A 12,973-nucleotide genomic window follows, 5' to 3' on the forward strand; every position below is an offset into this window, starting at 1 on the left:
TTCTCATTAAGATCCAGGATCACAAGCATGCCAACATAAACAAGGTCAAATGTTATTTTAGCTTTTCACAACATAGAGAGCTTGCTGAAATATGTATATTCTCCATGTTCTTACAAGTCTCTAGTTAGGAAATAGTGGTCAATATGACCAGAGCTGCCAGGTAACATATACTCTGTACCACAAAGAAAAATAGGAAGAAATGTGAAAAGAAAACACTGTCATTGAACACCTTAATAGTCTGGCTATACAAATTGTATGCAAAAGTGAGGAATCATTCAAAGAAAAATATATTCTTCATACAGATAGTCGTAATAGCTATAGTTTATTTTTTATTTTTTACTAGTCCAACATGCAACTCATGCTAAATAAAAAGAGTCATGTTTAACTGATGGTATTGGGTGACATAAATGCCAATTGCAGTTATTCTTATTGTCCTCTACTTATTGATTTCATTCCACCCTTTCTGGCCATTCAGGCCAAGATGTCAGACCAATGTTCCTTTGTTATTTGTCTTTCTGTCCTCCTACAGTTCTTCACTGAGAAAAAGTCCATACAAAAACAACAACGAAGAAAAGCACAAAGGATGTATTCGATCATGATGTTTGAGAGAAAACATGTCCTTCAAAGTGAGATGGGTGAGCTCACTGTAAGAAACCTCTGTATCTACTGTTTCTCTTCCTCACTGTTAATATGGCCCTGTCAAGCCCTCCATCCGTGGAATCAAGAAACGTTGGAGAGGGGGATTTCTCCTAAAGCGTTGGTTTCTCACACTCAGTCAGACTGTGGTGCGCCCCCCTCAGGTCACTCTGAGAACTTCTGCCTGCATATACTTAACTAAGACAGTCTCCTCTTTACGTGGATCTGTGGTAGAGAATACACGGGAGGGTTGGGTTGCTCAGCATCAGCCAGTCATTAGTCATTCCCAAGAGGATGGATTCATTTGAGAAAGGTAAGACAATGGGGGGGGGGGGGGTCCAGAGGAAGTGGACCTCTTACAGATGTTTTAAAATTACAAATTGAAAAACTTGCTCTGTGGTGATCCAGGAGAAGGAGAGAAAACAAGGGACAGAGATATAGAGAAGTGAAAGAAAGCTGAGAGGACAGCAGAGGAACAGAGTGTCAGGGTGTGTGACTGGGCCAACTATCTGTTGTATCAGAGCTGTGTCCATGCACACCACCTCCCTGAGTGGGAGCCACCCCAACAGAGAAAGACAGGATTGTAGCTGGATAGGTAGATCGACAGAATAAAAGACAGAAGAGCAGAACGGGAGAAGAAGTCAACCAAAAATGGGAAAATTGGACTTCTCTTTGAAGTAGCTACTTTGTGGTTGTGCTTGTGGTGGGAAGAGACATTCTTTACCTTGTAAAAAAGTATTATGAAATAGAATATAGATAAGCAAAAATATATATCTTCACTACTGAATCTATTGATGGTTTGCCTTCAATAAAGACATGACTAGGTTCCAATAATTGAAGTATTGGAGTTCTTCATCTTCAGTGAACATTTACAGCTGGGTCCTTTTCACCATTTGGATGGGCAATACAAGAGTATTTAGAGATTGTTATCTCCCATTCATAGGTGTATAGTTATATATGAGTTCTTCCAGATCCTTTGGAATCTACCTGAGCTGACCTACTCTTTCCTATGGATGTCAAACTTCCATATTTCTGGTATTAAAGACTCTCTTCCCATTATTTGGTTTTGAGAAGGGACAGTTTACAGAGACAGAGAACAAGCAACACAGATAGATAACCACAGAAAAAATAAGAGACAGAAGCTGAAGACGCAGAGCAAGGTCCAGATGACAAAAATGGGACAGACCGATACAACACGGTGGAACAGGAGCTAGCTGCAGATTGGGTTCCTGTGGGTGGGTAACAAGGAGAGGGGCAGAGGTTTAGAGGGGACACTAGGAGACCGCCCTGTGCCACTGATCCATGTCTACAGAATGCTACAGGACACTATGTGGTGCTGCTGGGCCCTGCAGACACTTACACCACTCCGGTACCCCCCCCCCCCCCCATGCTTGCAATGGTGCTAAGGCTATAAAGCATTTGGTAACCTTTGTTTGGGGAGAGACAGAGTTTCTGGAGTGTAGTGTATTGGTATGGGACCTCTATCTTTCAAAGAATTTCCTTTCACTCTTTTTTTCAAAATGTATAATGTTATTGATCCAGGCCAAATTGTACGCACGTATTACCATTCATGTGTTCTCTGTTTGATTAAGGTCCCAGAAGCATGCAGAGAGCAGTTGCAGTTGGGGGGGGGGGGCTGAGGTATGGCTCAGGAAGAGAAGGCACATCAATGTATTTTCTAGCAGGGTTGAGAGCCCAGCAGCCATTCTGGCTCCAGGCACTAACACTTATCTGACGCTTATTCAGCTAGTTCAACATCAAGATACATTTGTGGTTAACAATATGAAATGGAGAAGAGAGACTGACAGTATCCTGTCTGCTTTGTAATACTGTCTATAAGAGTGCTGGCACAGAGCCATATTCAGCTTGACTTCAACATATACTATCTACTGCAGTCCAATTATATAGTGATCTTGTTACATAATCTTATGATATGCTGTTATTTAATAACAATAGCCTGTCATCTATTTGTAAAGCAATGGTATAAAAATTGTTCTTAGCAGAAGTTAGATCTTGTTGAATTATTATTCGTTGTTAGAGCTGTTGAACATTTCCGTCTTGCTTCTCACCATGCTTGTCATATACTGTAATACCATGTGGCCTCTCTTATTCCTCACCATACTTCACCCCTTACCACCAGCTACATTTCCTCTCCAATGCCAACCATCAGCTGGACAGGACATGCAGTGTTGAGTTAAGAGACAAGTGCAACACATGCCAACATGGAGCAACAGAGAAACAGGTTCACTTTACATTGGCAACATGTGCATAGACAATCACACACAGACACAGTCACAGACATACCGTACACACACTCAGAAGCACATTCATAAACATATTACATAGAATATACAACAGTGAGGGCATGTGTACTCTTAGCTACTGTTAGTGATCATCCTACTTGATTCATGTAATGGATCAGTCTCATGACGTGGACACAGTGGATTACTGTTGTGTTCGTGTTATGACTCTTGAGAGTCACTGAACTTGTCCATCCTAAAGAAATCATGCTCACAAAGAGCAGTTCACTATGGGAGACAGTGGGAATGTGTGACCTTTCGACCAAAAAACGCTCTACTGTGCTCTAGAGGAGACAGGATAAAAAGTATGTGTAAATTGTATACTGTGTGGAGGCTGTAGCAGGTTCTGTCTTAGCTAGTGTCTGGGAACTTGGCTGGGGATGATGGCAGGTGAGATTTAGCAATGCTATTAGCCCATGACAACAATATACAGTATTATATGCTTGTGATTCATCTCCCTACGCTCACAAGCAGCTAATTTAAGAAGCTGCGGATGACACCGGCATTATAGTTTGATACTGCAACAATTGTGGAATCAGCTTCTTCTTCTTCTTTTTCAGATTAGATTAATCATAGAAGCCTTTTGCTTGCACTTGTCCTGCCTTTGCCTGGTGTAACTGTAGACTAGAGGACATGATGAAGGCCTGATGTTATTGTAGAGCATAAGGATAGTAAGGATCTCTCGGTGTGGTGAACAAGGCATTTCTTTCATTGTGCTATTCTTTAGTGTTAGAGGCTGGGGCGTCAGGTTGTGAGTGTGGCATGGCCGTCCTCTTGACCACATACCCACCCAGCTAGCTGCAGCAGAGGGTAGCCCTGGGGGCCCTGGGAGCTGAGCTGTGGGCATGGGGGCGCCGGTTCCGCCAGTGACCTCCCCTGGGAAGGGCCAGCTACCGGCCAATTAGACACAAATCAAGGATGAAGGGATGATGAAGGGGGAGTGATGGAGGGAGGAACAAACAGATCAGACAATGAGTGGAGGATAAACAAGGAAAAACAAACATACGACAAAGAAAAACAGAAAAAGGGAAAGTTAAGGTTGGCCCAGGGGGCAGTGTGATAGTCTCAGTGATAGTGAACAAACCAAATGGAGAAGAATAGAACACCCAGAAATGTAGAGGAGGGTTGGCATGGTAACGTAAAGAAACATTTAAAGAAAATCCCAAAACAGAAAAACAAGACCACTGATTAGTGATTTGTTTATATATTTGTTCAGTAACTTGTTTTTTTGCGGAAGTAAATCCATAAAAGTAAGAGTAATTCAGATGATGTTGGACCAGAGAAAAAGGCATCCAAATGCCAAATAAGAATGTTGGGGGTGATGTTGTGTCGCTCAGCAGTAGTACCTGGGTGGGGGACCTAAAGTTGTTTGTGTTGGAAGCTGTATAGACAAAGATAGTAAGGACAAGACCTACTGTGATATAGGAGATAGCAACAACAAAAATAATGTGTGTGCTCTCTAAAGTGTCTTTTTGTGTCATGTTTCAGACTTGCAGTACAACTTTTTGTGTTTGCAGTTTCTCCTCACTGAGTACACATGAAAGTGTGTTTGTGCTTGAGTTTAAGTGTGTTCCCCGGGGTGTGTTCCCTGGGGTGTGTTCCCTGAGGTGTGTTCCCTGAGATGTGTTCCCTGGGGAAGGTGTGCCCTGAGATTTAAGCCCTGGGATGTGTGCCCTGATGTAGGGCCTGTGTCTAGGTGTGTCATATTACGTACCCTTCCTGACTCTGGCCGCCGTGTGGCCTGGCCTCCCGCCCATGGCCAGCAGGAAGCAGGGCTGCTGCTCGGACCGGTCAATAGGGCTTAAGATCAGGCCGTCGTCAGGTGACATGATCTGGTCTATGTGGGGACAGTCTTCATTGGCCAGCGCTGCTTTTTCTGCCTCCTTGGCTGACTCCTTGGCTGACTCCTTGGCTGACTCCTTGGCTGACTCCTTGGCTGCTCTCTTGGCTGGATCCTTGGATGTTTCCCCGTTCACTTTTGGATCTTGAAAAACAGCTTGTGGTGCTGAAACAGAGGGAGAAGAACTTAGTGGTGATTCCTCAATGGTGTGGAAGAGGATGTGTCAGCACTGGCATTTGTGTGCAAGCTTGGCTGTTTTTAATCAACCAGGTAACACAGTTTTGAAGCACAATCATCAAACTTTTAAAAATGTAAAATCAACATGGACCTTTCCCAACTGCCCAAATCCCAACCACAGGAACTTCAACTAACAAAAACTTCAGACTTGCTGCTCAATTTGGCACGGAATATATGCTTTCTTTGGTTTCCCAAATCCCTCACTCTCAAAACTAACAAGCTCCTGTCCTGGAAATGTACCACCTGCCGTTACAGACATAGCAGTGACTATTTACAGGTCAATAAAATAACCATAGTGCCACACGATTCTTCATCTTCAGTATGGTAAGTAAAGGTGACCAACTCACAACAATCTGAGAGAACAGGAAACACTACCATTTGATCATCCAGGCCTCACATGTCATACCTCGTGGGCCTTATAATCATTACATCTCCAGACTGAACCACACATCCCAGACCACCACTGTCACCGCTTTAGTAAAACATTATTTGTGGGTAACACTTGCAGATATTAGCAATGGTGTCTCTGCTGAATTGATGCTTCACCCCATTACACATTACAGTAATTCATCTGCTCTTGTCAGAGCAGCAGGCAGCAGGCAGCACACAGACCCTAGCCAGCCACACACAGCCATTGTATGTGTGACGCAGACCCCCTGGGATGGAAGGAGAGGAAGGAGGGGAGAGAGAGTGGGAGATGAGTCACTTTCTTCAGAATAGTTCAATGAATAAAGACACCATTCCCTACCTCCCTCTCTCCTCCTACACTTTAATTACAGCCTCTGTGTTCATCCCCTTGTCCCTATCCCTGTTGACTTTTGTCTTTTTTTCATCCCCCTCTTACTTCCCCCCATCCCCTCATTCATCTTTTGGATATCTGTATCCAAGTCATGGGCTCTATTGATTGGCTGTTGGCCAGTGGCAGAGGATTTGGTGGCAGAGGATTTGTCCAGATGGTGCCTATTTACGGGAAAGAGAGGGAGAGTAAAGATTACACAGCAGTAATGACCATATCACTGAGGTCTGTCCATCACTGGCATTGTGGAGGACAACACTTCCAATAAAAGCATGATGCATTCTGGTAATTTTGGTCAGCCATCACTACAGCCATCACTACAGCCACCTTACATTTCTCGCAGAACCATACTCATCGCTTCTCGTTGAAATGTGTTGCCACACTGCACAACCACAGACGAGATATACAGCGAGATACTGTATGTCAGTTAGCGGACCTGGTCCAGAAGTGTCTGTGTTGCACATGTGGTTAAAAAGAGTTCACTGAATAAATGATGACAGCAATTTCAGAGGGTGTTTTTTTTTACTGCACTGGCTTGCTGTTTGGAATTGCACTCTCACACTCTCAATGGCATTTCACCGGGTCCTCACTGGTCCCTTAATGTGTGTCTGTGTGTTTTGGCATTATTTAGTAAAAATAGATGTGTCCATCTGTTCAAACCTCGAACAATTAGCACACACCATATTCAAGTATGCAACTAAGTCATGGATGTCATAAATAAGCAAGTAGCTTATTTGATAGCTATGTGTGTGTGTGTGTGTGTGTGTGTGTGTGTGTGTGCGTGTGTGCGTGCATGTGTGTGCATGTGTGTGTCGAGCCAGAACGCTCGATCACATCAGCTGCTCAAGGGACCATCTTTACGAGGAGTACAGAACAGTACTTTAAAAGTTATGTAATCTTTCCCAGCTCTCTTACTCCTAGAAAGTGAGTTATATTGTGTAGACTGCTGTAAAAAGTTAATTGATGCATTGTATATTTGGCAATCCTAGCCTATCCCTCATCCTAATCAAACAGCCCATGCCTCTTGTTCAAAGACTGGAGGACTCAGACTGTCACGCCCTGACCTTAGAGATCCTTTATATGCTCTATTTGGTAGGTCTGTGTGTGACTATGGTGGGAAATCTATGTTTAGATTAGCTCAATGAATCAAGCACGAGAGGCAGCCCCCAATTTTTTTGGGAGGGGGGGGGGGCACACAGGGAGATTGGCGGAGTCAGGCTTCAGAACTGAGCCAACTCCCCGTTTTTACCGTGGGGAGCGAGTGACCGGTCAAGCACTGTGTTATACGGTTCTGCGCACCATTCCTTCAGTGCGCATCCACAGCCCGGTGTGCTCTGTGCAAGCTCCCCGCAGTTGCCCAGCTAGAGTGGGCATTCAGTCAGGACGGATTGTGCTGGCTCAGCGCTCCTCACCTCCGGTGTGTCTCTTTGGCCCAGGATATCCTTCGTCAATCCAGTGCGGCCTGTGCCAGCTTCCCGCACTTACCGTGCTACAGGGGGGATTCTGCCAGGGCGCGTTGTGCCAGCTCTACGCTCCAGACCTCCAGTGCGCCTCCACGGCCCAGCATATCCTGCGCCGGCTCTACGCACTATGCCTCCAGTGCGCCTTCATAGCCCAGTGCATCCCGTGCCAGCTCTCCACACTCACCGAGCTAAAATGGGTATCCAGCCAGGACGCGTTGTGGCAGCTCCCCGCACCAGGCTTCCAGTACGTCTTCTCAGTCCGGTTAGACCTGTTCCAGTTCCCTGTACGAAGCCTCCAGTGATGATCCATGGCCCGGAGCCTATAGTGATGATCCATGGCACGAAGCCTCCAGTGATGATCAATGGCCCGGAGCCTGTAGTGATGATCCATGGCACGAAGCCTCCAGTGATGATCCATAGCCCAGAGGCTCCAGTGATGATCCATGGCACGAAGCCTCCAGTGATGATCCATGGCCCGGAGCCTGTAGTGATGATCCATGGCACAAAGCATCCAGTGATGATCCATGGCCCGGAGCCTGAAGTGATGATCCATGGCACGAAGCCTCCAGTGATGATCCATGGCCCGGAGCCTGTAGTGATGATCCATGGCATGATGATCCATTGCCCAGAGGCTCCAGTGATGATCCATGGCACGAAGCCTCCAGTGATGATCCATGGCACGAAGCCTCCAGTGATGATCCATGGCCCGGAGCCTGTAGTGATGATCCATGGCACGAAGCCTCCAGTGATGATCCATGGCCCAGAGGCTCCAGTGATGATCCATGGCACGAAGCCTCCAGTGATGATCCATGGCCCTTAGCCTTCAGTGGTAATCCATGCCACGAAGCCTCCAGTGATGATCCATGGCCCGGAGTCTGTATTGATGATTCATGGCAAGGAGTCTCCAGCGACGGTCCCCAGTCTGGAGCCTCCAGCGATGGTCCCCAGTCCGGAGCCTTCAGCGACGGTCCTCAGACCGGAGCCTCCAGCGATGATCCCCAGTCCAGAGCCTTCAGAGCCGGTCCCCAGTCCAGAGCCCTCAGAGACGGTCCCCAGTCCGGAGTCTCCAGCGACGGTCCGCAGTCCAGAGTCTCCAGCGACGGTCCGCAGTCCAGAGTCTCCAGCGACGGTCTGCAGTCCAGTCTCCAGCGACGATCCGCAATCCAGAGTCTCCAGCGACGGTCTGCAGTCCAGAGCCTCCAGCGATGGTCTGCAGTCCAGAGCCTCCAGCGACGAGCTGCAGTCCAGAGACTCCAGCGGTGGTTCCCAGTCCAGAGCCTCCGGCGATGATCCATGGTCTGGTTCCTCCGGCAACGATTCATGGTCCGGTTCCACAGAAGCGGAGGGATCAGCGTAGGGAGCAGGGGCTACGTCCGGAACTGGAGCCACCACCGAGGGTAGATGCCCACCCGGACCCTACCCTATAGGTTCAGGTTTGCGGCCGGGAGTCCGCACATTTGGGGGGGGTACTGTCACGCCCTGACCTTAGAGATCCTTTATATTCTCTATTTGGTAGGTCAGGGTGTGACTAGGGTGGGAAATCTATGTTTATATTTCTTTGTTGGCCGAGTATGGTTCCCAATCAGAGGCAGCTGTCTATCGTTGTCTCTGATTGGGGATCATACTTAGGCAGCCCTTTTTCCCACCTTCAGTTGTGGGATCTTGTCTTTGTGTGTAGTTGCTTTCTGCGCTGCATAGAGCTTTACCAACGACGAGGGTAACACAGACAGAGTTCTCACTCCATTGGAGGCCATATATAGAGAATGCCAACTTATGTGCCTGAGTCACAACATTCTACAGGCATTATTCATTTCTCCCTGAGCTGAATCCAACCCATCTTGAGGGCCCATGTTCAGCATGTTCCTGAATGTGTGTATTCATGTGTTATTACATACATGGAAGGAGTTGATTACATACATATATCCCGTATAGTAACTTTGGAACAATGTTCATGTAATGTAAAGCTCTAATGTCTGTCTGTTCAATTACCATTCAGTGACATCATGTACAGTAGATGGATGTCAAACTGTTTTCTGATTGGGTGCTAAATGAGTTTCAGATTGGCTGCTTATTCCATCATTCTGCTTTGCAGCCCAGTGTGAATAATAGGAGAAGCAAGTGAATAGCTGCAGTTCCTGGCGGAACCTCAATCCTATTGTGCAATGTGCGTTGCTTGGACACGGTTGTCATGGCAACAGGCATTGCCATGGAAAAAGAATGGGGAGAATTAAATAAATAAGACATTAAGTAAGAGAGAGGATGGTGGGAAGGTGAAAAAAATCTTTGTTTTTACCACCTCCAGATAATGTACATTATGGCAGTGCCTGGTGAATCTCTAACTCTCATTGGTCAAGATAATAGAAGTAATGAGACTTAGGCACATCCTGTATCATATGACTAGACAGAGTCAGAAAGTCAGGAAGTGTGACCCTTGCTAATGTTTTTCCTCTCTCCTCCAGCAGACAGGTCATTATGTCACCTCTGGATGTTCTCTTTGCAGGGAGTCAGGTCAGGTGACAGGCCCTGATGGCTCAGCGTGTAGACGCCATCTGACAGGCTACAAAGTAAAGGTGCAGATTGAGGTCAAAGTAATCTAAATTGGTTTGTTACAAACAAATAACTATCACTGAATAGTATCGTTGGAATCTAATCAGTAGAGACACCAGGGAAAACATTCATTATAAAGTTATAAAGGATTCTATTATAAACAGGAGTACAGCCAGCGAGCAAGGGGTGCAGTGTTTTTTGTGTGTTTGTGAGAGTGCTCAGAGGGCTGTTAGTCATAGACGTAGAGTGGAATGATGCTTGGCCGTAACATGTGGCAGTAAATAAGGAGCCATCACAAGATGTACTCATGGCCACTTCAGGCCCTCGTGGCAGAGCATAAATACACACTACTCACACTATTTCATAGAAGAGGGAACCCAATGGAATCAGTTGGGCCCTATCCCTATCATGAGTAGGCGATGTACAGTATATCAGCCAGTGAGTAACTGAGAATCCCCCAAAGCTGCTTGTGCTCACCACAACTGGCCTGGTCACCAAGCAGAAAAACATGAAAGAGCAACACAGTCATCATCCATCCAAGGGACCTTCTGCAAATTGATAGGTTCTCTGAGGGAAACCCCCACTCTCTGCTGTCTTTGTCCAACTTCCCCTATGAGTCACACGGGTTAGACACACAGGTCTCCAGAAAACCAGGCTGTCTCTTTTATTGCAGTAATTTCTAGAGTGCGATATCACTGGTGCAATGTTAGTTCAACAAGTTAACTGTGAAATAAAAGCATTCGCTGTTAAAAAAATATACATCTACAACACCGGTCAAAGGTTTTAGAGCACCTACTCATTCAAGGGTTTTACTTTATTTTTACTATTTTCTACATCGTAGAATAATAGTGAAGACATCGAAACTATGAAACAACATATATGGAATCATGTAGTAACCAGAAAAGTGTTAAACAAATCAAAATATATTTTATATTTGAGATTCTTTAAATTGCCACACATTGCCTTGAAGACAGCTTTGCACACTCTTTACATTATCTCAACCAGCTTCACCTGGAATGCTTTCAAACAGTCTTGAAGGAGTTCCAACATATGCTGAGCACTTGTTGGCTGCTTATCCTTCACTCTGCGGTCCGACTCATCCCAAACCATCTCAATTTGATTGAGGTCAGGGGATTGTGGAGGCCAGGTCATCTGATGCAGCACTCCATCACTCTTCTTCTTGGTAAAATAGCTCTTACAAAGCCTGGAGATGTGTTGGGTCATTGTCCTGTTGAAAAACAAATGATAGTCCCACTAAGCCCAAACCAGATGGGATGGCGTGTCATTGCAGAATGCTGTGGTAGCCATGCTGGTTAAGTGTGCCATGAATTCTAAATCAATCACAGACAGTGTAACCAGCAAAGCACCACCACACCATAACACCTCCTCCTCCATGCTTTACAGTGGGAAATACACATGCAGAGATCATCCGTTCACCCACACCGCATTTCAAAAAGACACAGAGGTTGGAACCAAAAATATCAAATTTGGACTCCAGTCCAAAGGACCAAATTTCCAACAGTCTAATGTCCATTGCTTGTGTTTCTTGGCCCAAACAAGTCTTCTTATTGGTGTCCTTTAGTAGTGGTTTCATTGCAGCAATTTGACCATGATGGCCTGATTCACACAGTCTCCTCTGAACAGTTGATGTTGAGATGTGTCTATTACTTGAACTCTGTGAAGCATTTCTTTGGGCTGGTAACTCCAATGAACAACCTCTGTAGCAGAGGTAACTCTGGGTCTTTCATTCTGGTGGCGGTCCTCATGAGAGACAGTTTCATCATAGCGCTTGATGGTTTTTGCGACTGCACTTGAAGAAACTTCCAAAGTTCTTGAAATGTTCCATATTGACTGACCTTCATGTCTTAAAATATTGATGGACTGTCGTTTCTCTTTGCTTATTTGAGCTGTTCATGCCATAATATGGGCAGTCTTTTACCAAATAGCGTTATCTTCTGTATAGCATCCTACCTTGTCACAACACAACTGATAGGCTCAAATGCATTAAGAAGGAAAGACATTCCACAAATGAACTTTTAAGAAGGCACACCTGTTAATTGAAATGCATTTTTTTTACCTTTATTTTACTAGGCAAGTCAGTTAAGAACAAATTCTTATTTTCAATGACGGCCTAGGAACAGTGGGTTAACTGCCTGTTCAGGGGCAGAACGACAGATTTGTACCTTGTCAGCTCGGAGATTCGAACTTGCAACCTTCCAACGCTCTAACCACTAGGCTACCCACGCATTCCAGGTGACTACCTCATGAAGCTGGTTGAGAGAATGCCAAGTGCATGCAAAGCTGTCATCAAGGCAAAGGGTGGCTATTTGAAGAATCTCAAATATAAAATACATTTAGATTTGTTAAAACTTTTTTTGGTTACTATAGGTGTGTTATATGTGTCCAATATGTGTTATTTAATAGAAAAGATAAAGACAAACACTTGAATAAGTAGGTGTGCTAAAGATTATGACTGGTAGTGAATATATACAGTTGAAGTCAGAAGTTTACATACACTTTAGTTGTAGTCTTTAAAACTCGTTTTTCAACCACTCCACAAATTTCTTGTTAACAAACTATAGTTTTGCAAGTTTTTTAGGACATCTACTTTGTGCATGACAAGTAATTTTTCCAACAATTGTTTACAGACAGATTATTTCACTCATAATTCACTGTATTACAATTCCAGTGGGTCAGAAGTTTACATACACTAAGTTGACTGTACCTTTAAACAGCATGGAAAATTCCAGAAAATGATGTCATGGTTTTAGAAGATTCTGATAGGCTAATTGACATAATTTGAGTCAATTGGAGGTGTACCTGTGGATGTATTGTAGACGTACTTTGGTGTGAAAAGTGCAAATCAATCCCAGAACAACAGCAAAGGACCTTGTGAAGATGCTGGAGGAAACAGGTACAAAAGTATCTATATCCACAGAGTCCTATATTGATATGACCTGAAAGGCCGCTCAGCAAGGAAGAAGCCACTGCTCCAAAACCGCCATAAAAAGCCAGACTACGGTTTGCAACTGCACATGGGGACAAAGATCGTACCTTTTGGAGAAATGTCCTCTGGTCTGATATAACAAAAATAGAACTGTTTGTCCATAATGACCATTGTTATGTTTGGAGGAAAAAGGGGAAGGCTTGCAAG

The 12,973-nt window shown here is 44.9% G+C and overlaps 1 protein-coding gene across 1 annotated transcript in view; it reads right to left on the reverse strand.

Annotated features, from left to right (window-relative positions):
* Nucleotides 1–2,533: 2,533 nt before the first annotated feature.
* The window catches only part of LOC135550159 (potassium voltage-gated channel subfamily C member 1-like), a 32,164-nt gene continuing 21,724 nt past the window's right edge, over nucleotides 2,534–12,973 (reverse strand). Inside the window, exons 3-4 of the mRNA XM_064980709.1 lie at nucleotides 4,651–4,941; nucleotides 2,534–3,826 (exon numbers count right to left, since the gene is read on the reverse strand). Coding sequence (XP_064836781.1) covers nucleotides 3,681–3,826; nucleotides 4,651–4,941 — 437 coding nt within the window. The 3' untranslated portion in view covers nucleotides 2,534–3,680. The remainder of the gene's footprint in view (nucleotides 3,827–4,650; nucleotides 4,942–12,973) is intronic.

This window comes from Oncorhynchus masou, chromosome 1, assembly GCF_036934945.1.
Source record: "Oncorhynchus masou masou isolate Uvic2021 chromosome 1, UVic_Omas_1.1, whole genome shotgun sequence".
Classification (NCBI taxonomy): Eukaryota; Metazoa; Chordata; class Actinopteri; order Salmoniformes; family Salmonidae; genus Oncorhynchus; species Oncorhynchus masou.